Source organism: Mesoplodon densirostris, chromosome 3 (genome assembly GCF_025265405.1).
Source record: "Mesoplodon densirostris isolate mMesDen1 chromosome 3, mMesDen1 primary haplotype, whole genome shotgun sequence".
Taxonomy (NCBI): domain Eukaryota; kingdom Metazoa; phylum Chordata; class Mammalia; order Artiodactyla; family Ziphiidae; genus Mesoplodon; species Mesoplodon densirostris.
In genome coordinates, this window is record NC_082663.1 from 152,375,145 (window position 1) to 152,394,926 (window position 19,782).

The following is a 19,782-nucleotide window of genomic DNA, read 5'->3' on the forward strand; positions in this document are numbered from 1 at the left end:
ACCCAAGATGCCGGGACTCCTGCCAGACCTGAGACCTGCTGATTCACTTTTGAATGTGACAGCCCTTTATGGAGGCTGCGAGGCTAGGCAATCAGGTCCCTCTGGTTGGCTGGAAGACTTGGCCAAGCTCAAGCCTGTGGTGGAAGGCTGTAAGGCACCCCAATAACCCCCCACCTCCTGGTGGTCATGCCCTGCATAATCCCCTCCCGTCAGGTGTGGACGAGACCTGGGACTCGCTTCTAACCAACAGTATAGGCAATGACTGCCATTCCTGATTCCATCATGGTACCTAGGATTCTGTCCTGCTAGCTGACTCCCTCTAGATTCTCTCTCCCCTGCTGGCTTTGAGGAAGCAAGTGGCCATGGTGGGGAGGGGTGTGGTTGTGGAAGGCTAACTATCGATCCCCAGAGATGTCCATGTCTTAATCTCTGGAACCTGTGAGTATGGTACCTTATATGGCAAAAGGGACTTTGCAGGTGGGCTTAAATTAAGGACCTTGAGATGGGGATGATCCTGGCTCACCCGAGGGGGGGTCTAGTGTCATCACAAGGGCTGTTGTAAGAAGGAGGAAGAGGGAGATTCAACACAGACAAAAGGGGATAGGCCACGTGAAGACAGAGGCAGAGACTGGGGTGATGCGGCCACAAGCCCAGGACACCGCAGCCCCCAGAAGCTGGGGGAGACAGGAAGGCTCCCCCTCTGGAGCCTCTGGTGGGAGCTCTGCCCTGTGACACCTTGCTTTGGGACTGGACGAACTGATTTCATGCTTCTGGCTTCTAGAACTACAAGAGAGTCAATGTGTGTTCGTTTAAGCCACCGAGTCTGTAGTGATTTGTTATGGCAGCCCCAGGAAATGAACACAGGAGGCCCTGGTGGTGCAGAGCTGAGGGAGGCCAGGCCTCAACCCACAACGTAAGGACTGAACTCTGCCAGCGACCCGTGGGCAGATGAGAACGTGGCCTTGGCTGAGACCCTGAGCAGAGGCCCTGCTGGTTTCTGACCCATAGAAACTAGGAAGTAACCAGTGTATTGTTTTAAGCCTCTGAGTTTGTGGCGCTTTGTTATGCAGAAATAGAGAACGGATACCAAGCCTTTGATGGGGTTTGGCAGGATGAAGGCCCAGGTATCAGAAAGCAAACAGGCTTTCTGGAGCCAGGCAGGTAACACGCTCTGCACCTGGGCCTGTGGGTTGAGGATGAAAACCCCTCCTCTGAAGAATGGGAGAAGAGGTGCTTACACACCTGACACACAGCAGGGCCTTGATGACTGGTGACCCCTGTGAGGGAGATGTGGCTTGTCAATGTCCTCCCCACTAGATGCAACATTATATAAACACTTAACTTTTATGGCACATTTTCTAAAGCTCCATCAATGATTAAAATGTTGCGTCAGGGGCTTCCCTGGGGGCGCAGTGGTTGAGAGTCCGCCTGCCGATGCAGGGGACACGGGTTCGTGCCCCGGTCTGGGAGGATCCCACATGCCGCGGAGCGGTTGGGCCCGTGAGCCATGGCCGTTGAGCCTGCGCGTCCGGAGCCTGTGCTCCGCAACGGGAGAGGCCACAACAGTGAGAGGCCCACGTACAGCAAAAAAAAAAAAAAAAAAAAAAAAAAATGTTGCGTCAGGATTAAGAACCAGTTCCTATGTTATTAGACCATGAAAAGGAATGAAGTTTTGATACATGACGCAATGTGGATGGACCCTGAGAACACGATGCTCAGTGAGAGAAGCCAGACACAGGACACACAGGGTGAGATTCCATTGATGGGAAACGTCCAGAACAGGCAGATCCGCAGACACAGAGAGTGGGTTCCTGGTTGTCAGGGGCTGGGGTGGGGATGGGGGGGACTGCTGATGGGGATGGGTCTTCTTTTGGGGATTTAGACAGTGGTGATGGTGGCAGAACATGGTGAATGTACTAAAAACTACTGAATTGTACAATTTTATTTTTATCTATTTATTTATTTGGCTGCACCGGGTCTTAGTTGTAGCACGTGGGATCCTCATTGCCACGTGCAGGATCTTTTAGTTGTGGCATGCAAACTCTTAGTTGCCACATGTGGGATCTAGTTCCCCAGCCAGGGATCGAACCCGGGGCCCCTGCATTAGGAGCATGGAGTCTTAACCAATGGACCACCAGGGAAGTCCCTGTATGTTTTTATTTTTTTATTAGTTTCTGCTTTATAACAAAGTGATGTCATACATATACATCTGTTCCCACATCCCTTCCCTCATGCATCTCCCTCCCTCCCACCCTCCCCATCCCACCCCTCCAGGCGGTCACAAAGCACCGAGCTGATCTCCCTGTGCTCTGCGGCTGCTTCCCACTATCTATCTACCTTACGTTTGGTAGTGTATATATGTCCGTGCCTCTCTTTCGTTTTGTCACAGCTTACCCTTCCCCCTCCCCATATCCTCAAGTCCATTCTCAAGTAGGTCTGTGTCTTTATTCCCGTTTTACCCCTAGGTTCTTCATGACATTTTTTTTTTAATTCCATATATATGTGTTAGCATATGGTATTTGTCTTTCTCTTTCTGACTTACTTCGCTCTGTATGACAGACTCTGGGTCTATCCACCTCATTACACCCTGTATGTTTTTAAATGGCAAATGTATGTCATGTGAATTATACCTCAATTTTTTTAAAAGGAACCATTTCCCCAGACAGGTAGCTGGAGCCACGTAAATACCAGTTTACTGCATTAACTTCTGTGGAAACGCAGATCAGGAACTCAGGGCGGTCAGGACTCCGCTAGTGTCCAGGCTGCCCGGCTGTACTGGGTAGGTGGAGCATGAGGGCTGGACGGCAGGGAGCGTCCACACCCCGCCAGCGGCACCTACCGGGGACGGACCCCTCCTCCTCCTTGAACTTCCTTCGTCCTCTATTGGCCACCGTCCAAGAGGCAGGGAACATGGGGAAGTCATCTCTGCAGGACAAGGCAGCTCAAGGTCACCGGAAGCTGGAAGTACAATCCCCCAGAAGCCACAGAGGCCACGGCTGAAGGAGGCGAGTGTGGCCCAAAGTGTGTCCACAGCTCAGTGGACAGTGGGGAGCCGAGTGCAGGTGCTGATGCCCCCCTTTGCCTACACCATCTGTGGCAGCCTCTAAACGCTGGGAAAGGCAGGGGGCACTTCTCCCCTTGAGCCCTGGCAGGGAGGCAGACCTGCCAACACCTGGATTTAGCCTCGGGGGACAGGGGCCATGTCCGACTTCTGACCTCCAGGACTGAGATGATCTGTGTGGTTAAAAGCCACTGAATCTGAGGCTTCCCTGGTGGCACAGTGGTTGAGAGTCCGCCTGTCGATGCAGGGGACACAGGTTCGTGCCCTGGTCCGGGAAGATCCCACATGCCGCGGAGCAGCTGGGCCCGTGAGCCATGGCCGCTGAGCCTGCGCATCCGGAGCCTGTGCTCCGCAACGGGAGAGGCCACAACAGTGAGAGGCCCGCGTACCGCAAAAAAAAAAAAAAGCCACTGAATCTGTGGGACTGTCTCAGAGGCGACAGGAGATGCAAACACAACCCGGTTCAGTGGTTCCAAGGTGACCCACACAGGGTCCAGGCTGGGGGTTCCTGGAAGCTAGGGGCAGGGAGGGGCGGCGGCGCTGAGAGATCAACACAGAGACGGGCCGACGTCATGATGTCTATTTATTCCCCACACGTTACGTTATGCTTGTCACCACAGCTAGCACACAAGAGTTAGGACACATCTCACAGGACGTGTGCCAGACGGCGGGTGGCTGGCGGCCGTCTCCCTACTAGTTACCTACACACACGGTGCTGGGTCACCTCACACATGGCCCGACACCACCAGGGAGCCTCCAACGATCCAGCTGCCAACTCTGCTGCCGGAGTGGCGGTGCCAGCCGACCCCTCCTCCCCACACCGCCCCGCCTCGCCTGAGGCTGCCGGGCATCCACGGTGGCTGCCTGGCAATCTCAGGCCAAGGCGGGTGGCACCAGGACCCCCTGCAACACCCCCTCCCAAAGGGAGGAGGCGCCGGGCCAGCCGGACCACCTGTGGGCAGAAGGGCAGTGGCTGGGACACGTGGCCAGGCTGGGATGGGCTCGGGGGCCAGGCTGAAGGTGGTGAGAGGGCCCCTCACGGTCTGTCGGTCATGAGTAGTGGGAAGAGAGCATTGGGATCAGACCTGCGTCCATCCAAATGCTCAACTGGAAGAAAAGTCCCAGAAATGGGTCCTGCACACCCAGGACATCCACTCCGGCTCGCCCCCAGGCCCAGGGCAACAGAACCGGCTCCTGGGAACCTGCAGCGGGAGTTGCTCATGCGAGAACTCGGGCCCGAGGGCCGGGCTGGCTGGCAGGGAGCCTGTCCGAGCAGGGGCGGCTGGGGTGGCCACGGTCGACGCAGAGAGCAGCTTCTCGTGGGCTGCGAGGCCCCTGAAGACAGGCCAAGGGGGCAGGGCTGCGGAAGGGGCTTCGGGCCACGGCTTCCCCGTGGGCCGCTTCTTGAGAGCAGCAAAAGGACCCCCCCCCCAAATTATTCTAGAAAATACTTTAGAGACTGGGTTTTGGGGGGGGCTGGGAGTGAGATTGGTGCTGGTCTGTGCTCACAGCTTGCTGGCTCTGTTTCGAGAAGGGTCTGGGGGCCGTGAGAGTGTACAAAGAGGGAAGGGCAGAGGCAAAAAAATAAAAATAATAAAAATCCGTCTTAACATGCAGGTCCAATTCCTTTTCCTCTCATGGGCGGTCCAATGGGAAGAGAAGGAAAAGTGAGAGAAGGCTTCCGGTCAGCCAGGAAGGACCTGATGGCGCTGGGGGGCTGGAGAGAGAAACAGCCCAACTGAGCGGAACTGAGAGGGGTGGGGGATCTGGGTGGGAGCCCCCGGCAAGGGGCCTGGTGACCAGAGACGCCCCCGCGTGGCCTCGGTGACGCGGGCCGGGCCCCGGACTCACCGGGCAGTCATTCTCGCGGGTCGTCGCTGCTGGCACTGGGGGTCCGACTCCGGATCTGACTGCGCAGCTGTTCTATCAACTCTGGGTTCTGCTGCTGCATCTGCTGAGCGAACTGCTGGCCCCTGCGGGAAGGGGAGGTGCGCCCGGGCTCAGCCTGGCCCAGGGTGCCCGCCCACGTGCCCCTCGAGGGCAGGGGGACCGCTCCCTGGAGGACGCAGGCCCTACAGAGCAGGTCTTTCTTCCTGGGGGGGTGGGGACACGCCCCGCCTGCCCAGGTGCCCCGCCTGGCAGGTCCACTCACGCCTGGATGAGGCTGGCCAGGTCGTTCTGCGAGGGGTTGGTGCCGGGAGTCCCCAAGGGGTTGTGGCCGCCCGAAATCATGCCGGACATGCTGCAAAGAGAGGCCTTGACTCGCAGACGGCTCAGCCCTCCTCCCTCTGAGCCCCACTTGGCCCTTCCTCTCTGCCGGCAATGGACATCTCCTGGGGCCCAAACCTGCCCTCAGCCCACTCTTCTCTCTGACTGCAGCCTGTCAATTCCATCAGCTTTCCCAGCAACACCCTTTTTTGGCTTAAAGACAGTGACTCTCAACGGGGCAATGCTGTCCCTCAGGGACACCAGGTGATGCCAGTGACACAGAAGGCCACACAGTGTCTGATTCCATTGATGGGAAACATCCAGAAGAGGCAAATCCAGAGACAGAGAGTGGGTTCCTGGTGGTCAGGGGCTGGGGATGGTGCTAATGGGATGGGGTTTCTTTTTCGGGTGATGAATGTCTGGAACTAGACGGTGGCCACAGCTACGGGACGTCGTAAATGTTCTTAATGCCACGGAATCATAAACCTTAAAATGGTTAAAATGGTACATTTTATGCATCTTGCACCACACTAATTTTAACCACAAGACCCAGAAGAGAACGGTGGTCACTTACAGCTGTTGAACTTGGGGATTGTTCATGAGGTTGGATGCCTGAAAGAAAAAACAGACTTCTCAGAAAAAGCAAGCTCCCAAACGCATTTCATCATTGACAAGGTTTCCCCATAGGCACCGTGGGCCTCCAGCCCAGAACCCAGAGCGCCAGGCCCGCCTCTTCCCCGGGCCCCACCCCATCCCCACACACTGTGACCCTGCCCTTTCCCCACTTCGATCCCATCTGGACTCTCATCTTAAGATTCCAGGAACCTCGTCATCCTTCCCCGACCAGGGACACCTGGGAGTCAGTTCCAGCTCTGCTCTGTGGATGAACATCATCCTGGAATCTTTCCTACACTGACACCCCCAGCCACGTCGGGATTATCTCCTCAGGGCCGATTTTAAGATGTGCACACGAGCAGAAGCCAGGGAAGCACCTTCCAGGCTGTGGCTCTTTCCGTAAAGGGCTGGAGAGTGCTACCAGCCAGCCTCGGCCTGTCCACTGCCCTGCATTGCTGGGTGTCCAGGCCACGGTCATGCAAGTGCTGGGCACGGATGGGTGCCAACAGCACAGCACGAAGCTGAGGGGGGCCGGGACCGCCGACCCCGACAGACAAGGCCAAAAGAGCGGCCTCTGTCAGGCCGCTCCCCCCGCCGGGAGTCCTCTGGCAGCCTCGTGCCTGCCCCGTCCTGGACGAGAGCGGCAGCCCAAGCTCCGAGACATGGGAGGCCAAACGCTTCCCACTCAGGTGCGGACGTTTCTCTGACGGGGGGGCTCCAGGCTCCTCTCTCCCTGGTGACCTGAGACCCCCACCCTAAGGCCCCTTGAGCCAGCGGTATGGCCTGAGGACCGGTGCGACCACCCGGGGGCTGACAGGCATGTGGCGGACATGCTGGGTGCCTGTTCCAGGGGATGGCCCTGCGCAGAACACGCGCATCTGGACCAGAAGGTGGTCGGCCCTTCCTCTGTGGGGCCCCCGCGCCCTGCGGTGCCTTGCCTCCACCTCAGGGAGCAGGTGCAGCGACTCTGCTGTCACCGTGGCCACACCACGAGGGGGCCCGGGCTGCGGGGGAAGGGGGTGGAGATTCCCCAGGTCATTCAGCTGGGAGAGGCGGGTTCAGCTTGTCCGGCTCCACACCCCATGGCGCCCAGTGTCCATGGTGTCTGCAGTGGGGCAGCCCTGGCCCGGGGCCCATGGTGACACGGCAGGCAGGGGCCGTTACCATGCTCATGAAGCTCGGGTTGTTCAGCAGACCCGCGATGTCGAAGCTTCCAACACCTCCCGTCTGTGGGGTGAGAAAAGCCCTGGTCAGTGGTGCCTTGACACAGAACCTCGACAGCTGGCCCCGGGAACTGAGGGGTAAGGTCCCACCTGGGGCCTGTTGGAATCCTGGGCGTCCCAGCAACCCGGGCGGCCAGGCCCTGCGTCCGGGGGTGCTTCGTAAAAGACGCGCACCACGGTATGGGTCCCCCAGAAGAGCACGGTATATTAACCGTGTCTTTCACTTTGTGATGCTGACTGTGGCGGGACGGCCCCTCCCAGGGGTGGCCAATCCCTAGAAACGGTAAACAAATGGCCCGCGAGTGCACCTTTCACGCGTAAACCAGCCTCTATGGGGCTCGGGGCCACGGTCCCCCTGCCCTGGTCACCCCAGGCAGCCCCCCTGCCCCGGGGCCATTTGAACTAGCCAATCCCGCGCCGGCTCACCCGGGCTGCCAGCTCCTTCCCGAGGCCCACACGGCCCCCAGCCCTCTGCCTCCTGACGAGACGGGGCTTCCCCGTGTGACCCATGCCCTCCCGTTTCCGGGGGCTCTGCGAGGATAAGCCTCTTCCCTCACGACAGGACCCAGGTAAACAGATGCCGGACCCCAGGCACCAGAGACGTTCCTCCCACACGAGTCAGGCCCAGCCCTCGATCCCGAGCCGCCCTGCCCCCGCGGCCAGTCCCCGGGGGACTCACGGGACTGGGTGCCTCTCTCAGCCTCAGCTCCGCCACCTTGAGGTTGGACTTGTAGGTCTCATTGTCGGGGTCCAGCTCCAGGGCCTTCCTGTAGTAGGCCACGGCCTCCGTGTGCTTGTTCAGGCTGGACAGAGCCAGGCTGCAGGAGGGACAGTGCGCGTGGAGGGCCTGGGAGGCCGCCCGCCTGCCCGCCCCGGCCCAGCAGCCCCGAACTGCTGGGGTGGCCATCCCTCGTCCATCCCTCATCCGGGGGCTGGGAGGAGGCAGGGCAGGTGTGGTCAGAGCTCCTCCCTGCAAGGCTGATCACAGGTGTGTCCTTGGACTGCACTGGAGTTTATGCTAACGAGGAGGCCTGTTTATGCTAACGAGGTGGGCTTCCAGGACACCTCTGGATATGCTGCTAGCCACAAAGACCAAACTCACCCCCAACTCCCGGGGAGGGAGGCGTTAGAGACGGGCTATAAAACCTACCGCCGCTGGTGACCGCCCCGCATGCTGGGTGGGAGGCGCGCCCCGAACCCCACAGGACATAAGCTCCGCCTCGGGACCCTCCCCGACCTCGGCCCTGGCGCCCCTGTCTGCTGCTCGTCTGCATCCCTTACGGTAAGCCAGAGAAGCTTAAGTGAAACGTTTTCCTAAGTCCTGTGAGCCTTCGAAGGAATTGCTGAACTCGAGGAGAGGGTCATGGGAACCCCAACTTACAGCCGGTTGCCCAGAAGCTCAGCTGACGGCCTGGACTCGGGATTTGTGTGTGAGGTGGGGCAGCCCAGTGGGCTGGGGCCTTAACGTGCGGGGCCCACGCTGACCCCGGGCAGACAGCGTGTACGGGCGGACGGCACTCACCCCATCCTGCCGTAGGCCTTGCTGTAGGACGGGTCTATGCAGATGGCCCGCTCGCAGTCCTGCACCGCCCCCGCGTAGTTCCCCAGTTTGCTGTGGGCCGCAGCTCTGGGGGAAGGCAAACCAGGGCAGTTGGGGAGCTGACTGCAGCTTCCCCGTCTGTCAGGTGGGGCAGAGGCAGGGTTGCCAAGGATGGGAGGCCCGGTGGGGCTGGATGCCCGGGCTGGCGCCGGAGGATACAGCAATCTGGGTGCCGCCCCGTTCACCAGGGAACCCGAGGCTGAGGGGGCAGACAAGTGCGGCCGCTAGCACTACTGACACTGGGCCACACCCGGCCGGCCACCCGGCATGGGCTCGTTATTTGGGATAGAGGCTGAGCCATCACTAACCCACAGATCGACTGCCCCTCCCGTTCCCCTGGGGACCCTGCTCAGCCCGCCCAGGCCCCCGCCGTACCTGTTACAGAAGTAGACGGCGTTGGCGGGGTTCAGCTCGATGGCTTTCCCGTAGAAGTGCACGGCAGCCTCAAAATTTTCTACTTTCATCTGTTCGTTCCCTGAAGAAAAAGGGAAGGAAACGTACCCTCGGCTGTTCCCCTCAGACCCCGAAGTTCTGAGATGGCGTTCTCGGCTCCCTGGGCTTCCATGTGACTGTTCGAGATTCTGGGGGCCCAGGATGCAATGCTTAGACACAGGCTAGGGTGGTGGCGTGAGGCGGAGGGTGGGTCTGCGTCCAGCACAGGGCCTGGCCTGAGCCAGGCCTCGGTGCAGCAGCTGTCACTGTCCTGGTTGTGGTTATTTGGGAACCTAAGCCTCAGATACCATCACTTTTGCTCGTTCCTTCAGAAACAGTGCAGTTTTTGTTTGTTTGTTTGTTTTTTTCCGGTACGCGGGCCTCTCACTGCTGTGGCCTCTCCCGTCGCGGAGCACAGGCTCCGGACACGCAGGCTCAGCGGCCATTGCTCAAGGGCCCAGCCGCTCTGCGGCATGTGGGATCTTCCCGGACCGGGGCACGAACCCGTGCCCCCTGCATCGGCAGGCGGACTCTCAACCACTGCGCCACCAGGGAAGCCCAACAGTGCAGTTTTAATGAGATGGAATTCACATACCGTGAGACTCACCCTTTAAAAGTGTATAACTCAGCGGTTTTTAGTATCTTCAAAGTGGTCCAACTATTAGCACTGATACCAGAACATTCCATTAGCCAAAATAAGCACCATCCCCATTAGCTGTCACCCCCGCCAAGCCCCTGACAACCACACATCCACTCTCTGTCTGGCTCTGCCTGTTCTGGACGTTTCCCATCAATGGAAAGGACACTGTGTGTCCTTCTGTGTCTGGCTTCTCTCCTTGAGAATTCTGTTCTCAAGGTCCATCCATGTTGTAGCAAGTGTCAGGGCTTCTCTCCTTTGCATGGCTGAGTGACGTTCCCGTGTGTGGAGGGACATGTGTGTGTGTCCGCTCGTCAGCTGATGGGCACCTGGGCGGTTTCCACTCCTTGGCTGTTGTGCACCATGCCGCTATGAACATGCATGCACAAGCATCTTTGTTGATGTGTGTTTGCATCTCTCCCGGGCACACCCTGGGGTGGAACTGCTGGGTCACATGGTCACTTTATCTAACCACTTAGGAAGCTGTCGGACCGCCCTCCGCAGCAACGGTCTCACCCTTTAATGCCTCCTGGTCAAGGGTCTGATTTCTCTGCATCTTTGCATCTGTGTAAAAGCCCCCCAGCCCCATCTCCAAAGGCTGGTTTGCCATCCGCTCCACAGCCCGGGACCAGCCGGCCTCCGCCCGTAGCACCCAGAGGCCAGCTGTGTGGGGCGTTCCTTACCTTCGGTTTTGAGGCGTTCTGCCTCGACCGAGTCCTCCTCCGAAGGTGGGGTTCGCTGGGGGCTCCTCAGATCAGGTGGTATCTCCTGGCCCCAAAGCCAGGATGAGCTCTTTGCGGGGCAGCAGGAAACCGCCGGCCTCCTCCCCCAAGCCCAGCACCCTCTCCCCTCCCCACCCAGCCAGGGGACTCCCGAGGACAGCTGAGCTCTGGGGGGTAACTCAGGCCCTCGAACTGAGACAGAACCACAGCCCTGCAGTGCCCGAGGCTCACCCTGCCCGCCGCAGCTGCTTCAAATATTTCGGGAAGAGTCTGGGGGAGTGCGAGGTCACTATCCTCCACCGTCACCCCGAAAGCGGTCTCCAGGCATTGGATGGCAACTGTCAGGGGGACAAAGGTGTGCTCTGCTAAACCCAAGCCCGAGCTGACGATTCTGGGGGGCAGTGCTCACGCTTCCTCTCTTGGACGTGCTCACTAAGGCCTCGGATGCACCAGGCGCTGCGTGCACCCTGCAGGGCCCTATGGGTGCCGGTTCTGATTCCTCGGGCAGCGCAGGATGGACCTGCCCCTCAAGCCCTGAGGCCGGGAGGAGGGGGGGCAGCCGCCGTCCCTGCCCCACGGGGCTCAGGTGGTGACGTCAGGCCTCTCTGTGGGGTCACAATGCTGGGGCTGCCCGGGTGGGGGGCCTCGGGGGTTCGGCGCGACCAGGTGGGCATGGAACAGCCACCTCCTGCCAGGCGGGCTAGCAGCCGGGTCTGGGCTGGGCTCCCCACCCCTGACCTCTCTCCCTCCTTTGACCGGTAGGGACACACGCACAACGGGGGAGATGGAGAACGTTCACGAGCTGCATCCCTCCAGAAGAGAAGAGCTGTGGGAGGCCCAGCCTAAAGTGGGGGAGGCGGGGGAGGGCAGCCCTGCACCGCCTGGGGCTCACAGGGACCAGCCTATCACTCCCACCCCCACGGAGCTTCTAGGCACTGATGCAGGTGGGGGGTTGGGCAGGGGACCCAAGGCCCTGGGGAGCAGGCGTGGCCCGCACGTACCTTCCAAGCTCTCCTGGGCATCAGAGGAGAGCTCCCCGTGCCGGAGCTGGTCATGCAGGAACCGGATGATGGCGTAGGCCAGACGCTTCTTGTTATCCATCTTAAGATGGGAGGAGACAAGGCCTGGGGGTTTCAGGATCTGCGGACAGCGGTCCACAGTGTGAGGACAGAATGGCGGGCACAGCCGAGCCTTTGCCCCTCTGCCCTCACGCACCCGCCCTGCCCTGCAGGAGCCACTTTTTTTTTTTTTTTTTTACATCTTTATTGGAATATAATTGCTTTACAATGGTGTGTTAGCTTCTACTTTATAACAAAGTGAATCAGTTATACATATACATATGTCCCCATATCTCTTCCCTCTTGCATCTCCCTCCCTCCCACCCTCCTTATCCCACCCCTCTAGGCTAATTGTGTCTGCCTGACAACAGCAAGGCAGAAATGTTAATTCTCCGCATTTCACAGAGAAGACACTGAGGCTGTAGGTCCAGAGCCCCTTGCCATCCTGCCTGACGCTAACCCCAGGGTGACGTGCTCCTGGGCCCGGTGGTCATCACTCCTCACCAGCTGCACGGGGGGTGTGGGGCTCCCCAGGGACACAAAGGGCAGGCTACAGCCCCACCTGCTGCTACTCCATGCTCTGGACAAGAAAACGGTCCCCCAGTTTCCGAGCCCTGAACACCCGGGGGACACTCACCGCCCATGAGGGTCAGACAGGACCACTGGGTGGGCCTGAGCAGACCGAAGGCCCTGAGGGCATTGACACCCCCTCCCAGGCCGCCTCAGGGCCTCCTCTGGGTTCCTCTACAACCTGCTGTATTCCTAGGCTAGGTGTGACTCTCCCAAGGGGACACTGGTGACAGCTGTGGTTGTCACAACTTGGGGGACGGCCCCCTACCGTGCTGAGGCAAGAACCCTGGAGAATGAGCGTGGGAAGGGCCTGTTCCCCGTGGGCCGTGACGCGCCAGGCACTTCACACACAGCCTTGCCCCCTGCACAGGCCCATCTCCCACGCAGAGAAGCAACAGGGTCAGAGGGGGCACCCCACGCTTGCCCAAGGCCGTGCAGGGCTCACCCGGGAGGGTGGGATCCATGGTGTAGAGCATCTTGGTCCCCCAAACATGCCCCCGCGGGTGAACAGCCTGTGTGGCTTGGAAATCGAGCGGCGGCCTCCTGGCCAAGTTATCATTAACCCATCACTGGCCAGCGGCGGGTGAATCAAACCTGGCAGAGCAAGTCATAACCCCCAGGCTTCGCACACTGGCTGACAGCAGGCCGGGCGCTGCCAGCCCAGAGCTGCCGGGCAAGTGCAGTCAAGACACACGATGCAGGGCTTCCCTGGTGGCGCAGCGGTTGAGAGTCCGCCTGCCAATGCAGGGGACACGGGTTCGTGCCCCGGTCTGGGAAGATCCCACATGCCGCGGAGCGGCTGGGCCCGTGAGCCGTGGCCGTTGAGCCTGCGCGTCCAGAGCCTGTGCTCCGCAACGGGAGAGGCCACAGCAGTGAGAGGCCCGCGTAACGCAAAAAAAAAAAAAAAAAAAAAAGACACGCGATGCTGGCCGCGCTCAGAGCTGTTTCTGGTTCACAGAAAACTACATCCATCGACAACTTAAAAAAAGGGAGAGAAGTCAGACACAGAAGGCCACACGGTGTGTTATTCCACTGATGGGAAACGTCCAGAACAGGCCAATCCACAGACACAGAGAATGGGTTCGTGGTTTCCAGGGGGTGGGGGCTCCTTTTGGGATCACGGAATGTTCTGGAATTAGTGGTGATGGTTGCACAGCACTGTGAATATACTAAAATCTACTAAATTTTATGGTGTGTGAATTATATCTCAAATTTTAAAAAGGGAAGAACTTAAAGCAGCTATTTTGTACAGCTGGACAGGGCATTCTGGCCACCCCCGGAAAGCTCTACGGGGATGGTAATGAGCTTCCCTCCCCCATTTCTGGATACAATGAGCCTTTACCAAGCAAGTCCCTTTGGCCCAAGAGCGTCCCAGGAACTGGGAGGCCTGGGATCAGGACGCTAGAGCCCAGAGGACAGACGGCCAGCCCCAGATGCACAGGATCTCAGGGGCAACACAGGGGGGCCCAGGGAGACCAGCCAGCACAACCCGCTCGTTTTGAAGACAGTGAAACCCCCAAAGGTGAGTCATCTTCCCCAGCTGAACCAGTGAGCCGCTGCCCAAAACGTCAACAACGTTCTGGTTTTACAGATATTTGACAAACAAAGGAATCATTCACCACAGCCGAAAGGCGGACAGAACCCAATGTCCATGCATGGATGATGGATCAACAAATGTGATCCATCCACACAGCGGAATATTATTCAGCCTTAAAAAGGAAGTGGGTTTCCCTGGTGGCGCAGTGGTTGAGAGTCTGCCTGCCGGTGCAGGGGACACGGGTTCGTGCCCCGGTCCGGGAAGATCCCACATGCCGCAAAGCGGCTGGGCCCGTGAGCCATGGCTGCTGAGCCTGGGCGTCCGGAGCCTGTGCTCCGCAACGGGAGAGGCCACAGCAGTAAGAGGCCCGCGTACCGCAAAAAAAAAAAAAAGGAAGGAAGTTCTGACACCTGCTACAACCTGGATGAACCTTAAGGACGTGATTGCTCAGTGAGATAAATCAGACACAAGACAAACACTGTCTGATTCAATTCGCATGAGGTCCCTAGAGGACTCAAATCCATAGAGACAGGAAGTAGATGGTGGGGGCCAGGGGCTGGAGGAGGGGCTTGGGAGTCAGTGTTTCATGGGGACAGAGTTTCAGTTTGGGAAGATGAGAAAGTTCTGGAGATGGATGGTGGGGATGGTTGCACAACAATGGGAATGTACTTAATACCAGTGAGGTGTGCACTTAAAAATGGTTAAGATGGTAAACTTTATGGTATATCTACTTTACTGTAATTAGAAGAAAATCTGTTTTCAAAGCCCAAAGTGGTCCTCTTAGGATGTGAACCTCCGAGACCCCAGGACCCTGATCCTTTTGTACATTCTGCTCTAAATCAGGGGTCAAGGGCCACACCTGGCAGCCGCCTGTTCAGCTGAGTATGTCTTTTGCATCTCTGCGTTATAGAAGTGTCTGCATAGCACACGGTTTTCCTCAAGGGCCCCAAAGCCCACAGAATTTACCACCTGGGTCTTCATGTTTGCCAACCCCTCCCAGCCGACTTCTCGATCACTGAACAGGATGGAGGGGTGCCAGGGTCTCCCAGAGGGGGTCACAGGTTGACAGGTCACATGGTAAGGTCACAGGCTGGGCAGCTGGGGCTCCCCCGATGTGTTCCAGGCAGCACTTAGGGGCACGACGCCCCTGCCAGACCCATGGGAGCTGGTACCGGGTGACTGAGCTTCACACTGGGCTCGAGGGAGTGTGCGTGGGGGGATCTGTTTTCCTCACAGGGAACTAACGTAGGCCCTGTGGTGACAAGCGTTTGCTTAACAGGAGGATAAAGAGGCAATCTGATCTTTACGTGACTGAGCTGTGAGGACGGAGGGGGTGACTCTGAGGGGACCGTCAGGGTGCAGAGAACTGAGACACGAAGTCACACCCGTTCCTGGCACAGCTTCAGTTCTTCCAAGGGCCCCGGCCCCTTGTACCTCAGGGCCTTTGTACATGCTGCTACCAGCCCTCTCACCCCGACTAAACGGCTCATTTGAGGCAACCGCTACCTGGTTTCCTGGTTCCTGGCTTCTCCTGGTCTACTGACATGACCTCCTCCCGAGGGTCGGCCCCCCAAGTTGACACAGTGAGCACCGAGACCAGGGCTCCCGGAGGCGCCCTGGGGGTAACAACGGGCTCTGCAGTCTTAGCACCTGAGGTCCAGCCGTCTCCACCCGAGGCCAGCTCCACGTCGCCTCCCCACCCCTGAGCCGGGATGCTCGTGTCACGTCTGAAGGAGCCCCCACGATGCCCTCTCTTTCCTCTTCTATAAAACGGGGTAACAGAGAGGCTGTTGTGAGAATCCAGCACCCCATGCGGGGCTTCTCCCCCAGGCTCTATCCACATGGTGCAGGGGAGATCACTCCTTTTGTGGGGAGCATCCCTGGCATCCGTCCAACAGTGTCCCCTGGGGGCAGAATCACTTGGGGGCGAGACCCCCGGGGTTAGGGATTCCACTGACCCCTGGAGGCTACGTTCCATGACTATCTGACCTTTGAGGTCCTGGGATGCTACACACATTTAAATCCACACCTGAGTGGGAGGGAGGGGAGGTAACTCACGCACGCTGGGGGTCACTCTGGTTTACACTGTCTGATCATCAGGGGTTTATTCTGGTGTCCAGTGTGAACAGGGATCAGACTCGATTTTTTCCCAAATAACAAATGCAGGGCCCCTCCCCCTTAGCACAGCTGACATGGGAGCTGGATCACTCTCTGTGGGGGCCGTCCTGGGCACCATGGGGTGTGGAGCAGCCTCCCTGGCCCCCACCCCCTCGATGCCAGGAGCCCCCCTCCCCCACAGTGGTAACAATCACAAAAGTCTCCAGATGTCACCAAACCACCACCAGCTGAAAATCACTGATAAACATTAACTGGGAAAAATAAAAGTCAGCACAGGTCAGAGTTTCTGCCCAAACGACTTGGCTGCAAACTTTCAGCAAATCCTGTGTTTGCAGAGTATTTGGGGTTTCCGGACTGCAGAAAAGCGGATGTGGGTCCACCGTGGGGACCCAGCACACGTTGGACACAGGCGGGCCGTGAGGACGGCCGCTCTCCTGCCTCTTGGGCGCGGAACAGCTGTCGGCCCTTCCTCACCTTCCCGCTCCCTGCAAAGCTGGCCCAGGAATGTCAGGACGCTCTTTTCCTTGACTGCCCCTGGGCACTGGGGTCTCGGGAACAATCCCGACTTGTTGAGCTTTGGCTGCCGAACAGAATCCTTGGGGCAGGCCGCTCTCTCTGCGAACAGCGAGGGCTTTGTGAGGCTCCAAAGGCACCCGGGGCGCTGGCTGCAGGTGCGGGGTTCAGGCGCGAGCCTCGCCGGAGGACGGACGCTGGCCCCAGGGTGCGGCTGCAGCGGGGGTCCCGGTGCCAGTTCCTCCCTGTGCCTTCAGAACCCCCGCCAGCTCTCCGTCCACTTTTCCATTTTATCATTAAAAACACCCCAGCCTCGGGACTTCCCTGGCGGTCCAGTGGTTAGGACTCCGCGCTTCCAGTGCAAGGGGCATGGGTTTGATCCACGGTCCGGGAACTAAGATCTCACATGCTGTGCAGCTTGGCCGAAAAACCCCAAACACCCCAGCCTCTACTCCTTTTATTTCCCTGCTCAGAACTGATCATTCGAAGAGGCAGAAGAGTACACTCAGGAAAATGAGTGACCCAGCCCCGGAACCCAGGAAGGAGAAGCACCCTCTTTCTGAGACTGCCCACCCTTCTGGGGGTGCCCTGCCCCGCCTCCGCCCCGAATCCAGCTCTTCGCACCAACCCCAGTGTGTGCAGGCTGGTCCTCTGCTCCTGCCTCCCCTCCCAGGGCACCTAGGGTTCCCAGGAAAGGGCAGTCCCAAGAGCTGGAACTCAGGCTCCAGCCCGAGCCCCCACATCGCAGCCCTGTTTTCCTCTGAGAGGCTGCCAGGATGTCCTGCACACTAAAAACCCTCCACAGCCCCTTGAAACCTCCTGAGCAGGCACATGTAGCCCCTCACCAAAGCCCCTGTGCTCTGCTCAAAGGCAACGCTCACCTTCCCTCCTGCCATCCGGGAACCACTCACTCCCCCTTCAACACCAAGCCAGAAGGTCACCTCCTCAGACAGAGCTGGACACCCTCTTCTTCCAGCAAAGCCCAGTACTTGTCCTGCCTCTGGTCCAGCATCTCCTACAAGGCCTTCTGACTTTTTCCTGGCCTGCCCACCCTGCACCCGACTGTGAGCCACTGGACAGATCACCTTCCCCCGGGGACCCCAGCACTCAGGGGCGTTTGGTCCACATGGACTCAGAGAAACCTTGGATCCTTGTCATGGTCAGAGACACGTGACCAGGTTCCTTTGGGAGGTCGTTTCTCTTGGGTCTCGGTTTCCTCATCAGCAGAAGGGATGACAAGCCTACCTACCAACTGTCCCCTTTACTCTTTCACCTCACTGTGCATTGGCTGCCAGGGCCAGCATTGGGTCTTGGCCAAAAAAAAAAAAAGTAGGAACAAGTTAAGACTATAGCTCTCAATCCGGGGCAGAGCTTAACCCCATTTAGAACCACTCACCCTTTCAGGAAGACTGAATTATAAACCCCTGAATGAAATCCTTGGAGTGCCCAGGACTTTCCAGGCCCTGAGCTGAGTACACATAATGGCCTATTTCAGGGGTCAGCAAACATTTTCTGAAAAGGAGGGTCAGAATGAGGACGTTCAGCTTCCCAGGCCATGGATAACATGTATGCAATCGAGTGGGCTGTGTTCCCACAAAACCTCATTCACAAACACAGGCTGCAGGGGGATTTGGCCCCCTAGTTACAGTTTGTTTAATCTAACTCCCATTGTACAGAACAAAAAACTGAGGCTTAGAGAGATGGGGGCACCGCCCCCAAGGGCACCCAGCTAAGATGCAAATCAGCAGTTTTGAACCTGGGCGGGCTGATTCCAGAGCCTAAACTCCAAAATACCCTTTCCTCATCCCACAAAAGTGGGCGTGCACACAAAACCTTGCACGTGATTTCTTGGGGGTTCACACCCTCTGCCCCTTCTGAAGCCCACTGGTGAAGAATCACTAGTCTAGGGTAGGATTCAACTTTGGCACTGTGGACATTTGGGGCCAGATCATTTTCTGTGGGGGCCGTCCTGTGCACTGAGGGGTATGGAGCAACATCCCTGGTCCCCACCCACTTGATGCCAGGAGTGCCCCTGGTCGTGAAAGCCACAGATGTCCCCAGACACGGCCCCGGGTCCCCTGACAGGACAAAATCCCTGGTCTAGGGAGAGGAAAAGCAGACAAAAATAACCAGAGAGGCAGAAACAAAAGAAAATGGGAACATCACTCAGCGGGGATGCAGAGTGCACACGCATTTCCTGCCACCTAATAAAAAAACTAGCTGTCCTCTAGAAAGCTCTTGACAAGGAGCGGGAACCTGAGTAAACAATGTTCCACGTGTATTTAACCTCAAAATGCCTGTAAGAAGCATGTACTTCTAGAGCCTCTATTAGCAGGAAAAAGGGGCTGGTGGAGCGTGGAAGCGATCTCCCCGAGCTTACACAACCAGCGAGAGATGGACGAGCTGTTCCTAAACCCCAGTTTTCTCCCACCTCCAGCACAGTAGGAAGAGGCCCTCCGTGTGAAATCAGACTAACCGCTGCTGACCCCTGTGAGCTCTCACTTCGCGCTGGGGGCCCTGCGACTTTAATCCTCCCGGAAGCCTCCCACCCCAGGCGGGGCGGAGACGACACCCATTTTACAGAAGGGGAAACTGAGGCTCCGAGAAGCCAAGGGGCTGGCCAAGGTCACCAATGTAGAGAGTGGCGGCGCCGAGACAGGAACCCCGACTTGAACCCCACGAACGGGGGCCCCGATTCAAAAGTACCGTGTTTCCGGGAAGCAACGGACACCCAGCAAGCGCTCACTACGTGCGGAGCGCTTTGCCTCCCGCTGTCCACCCGCCGGCCTGCGAACCCGATTTCCCGGGCCTGGGGTCTGGGGGAGGGAGACCCGGGCCGGCGAGGGCCTGCCCGACGCCGTCCGGCCTCAGTTTCCCCTCCGCGCCGCCCACTCATAGTACCCCGCTTATCGCGGCGACCCCGGCCCCACACCGACATCCTCTTACGGGGCCCGGAGCCCTGGGAGCCCCAAGAGCCCCGAACCGCGGACCTCAGGCCCGCCGGGCTCAGCGCCGAACCCGCCACTCACCTCTCAGGCAGCAGAACCCCGACCCACCGACGGCTGCGCCTGCGTTCCGCGGCCCCGCCCGGTCCCGCCCCCCAGCTGCGACGCCTGCGCAGAAGGAGGCAGCCCGCGGGCTTTCATTCTGCGCAGGCGCACTAATTATCCAGGCGGGCATGGGGGGGGAAGTGACGCAATTTAGAGGCTGGGACAAGCTGGTCGTTAGGGCAACTGACCTCTGCGACCGAACGGAGGGCGGAAATCAGAACTGACTAGTCCTCTCCAGCCGGAATGGAGCGGTGCATGGTGGGACAGTGGCGGACTCTTGTAGGTTGGCGGAGCAGTCATGTGGTGCAGAGTCGGCCACGTGGTGCAGCTGTGTTTGGGTATCTGGCGACTAGAGAATTACAGGCGTTCTTTGAACATATTTGTTCATTTATTCACCCACTCATCCACCTACAAGTGCATTCTTTCATTTATTCAATC

The 19,782-nt window shown here is 58.5% G+C and overlaps 1 protein-coding gene across 2 annotated transcripts; it reads right to left on the bottom strand.

Moving 5' to 3' along the window:
• Positions 1-2,343: 2,343 nt before the first annotated feature.
• SGTA (small glutamine rich tetratricopeptide repeat co-chaperone alpha) lies at positions 2,344-19,413 on the bottom strand. 2 transcript variants are annotated; one of them, XM_060094723.1, is made up of 12 exons: positions 19,324-19,413; positions 11,500-11,638; positions 10,730-10,836; positions 10,460-10,544; positions 9,083-9,182; positions 8,630-8,734; positions 7,787-7,925; positions 7,049-7,111; positions 5,844-5,881; positions 5,214-5,303; positions 4,913-5,034; positions 2,344-2,958 (listed from the first exon to the last, which is right to left on the bottom strand). In XM_060094723.1, exons 2-11 carry the CDS (start codon positions 11,597-11,599, stop codon positions 4,920-4,922), a joined length of 942 nt encoding a protein of 313 aa, XP_059950706.1. In that variant the 5' UTR covers positions 11,600-11,638; positions 19,324-19,413; the 3' UTR covers positions 2,344-2,958; positions 4,913-4,919. The 2 variants fall into 2 exon arrangements, with proteins under 2 accessions (XP_059950706.1, XP_059950705.1); XM_060094722.1 differs by lacking the exon at positions 2,344-2,958 and adding an exon at positions 3,628-4,778.
• Between the last annotated feature and the right edge of the window lie 369 nt (positions 19,414-19,782).

Excerpts from the sequence above, each read along its gene's own strand:
- SGTA (XM_060094723.1), bottom strand. The coding sequence starts at position 11,599 with ATGGATAACAAGAAGCGTCTGGCCTACGCCATCATCCGGTTCCTGCAT. Across the intron at positions 8,735-9,082 it reads GCCGTCTACTTCTGTAACAG|AGCTGCGGCCCACAGCAAAC; the intron begins GTACGGCGGGGG and ends GCCTTCCCCCAG. Across the intron at positions 7,926-8,629 it reads AAGGCCTACGGCAGGATGGG|CCTGGCTCTGTCCAGCCTGA; the intron begins GTGAGTGCCGTC and ends TCCCTCCTGCAG.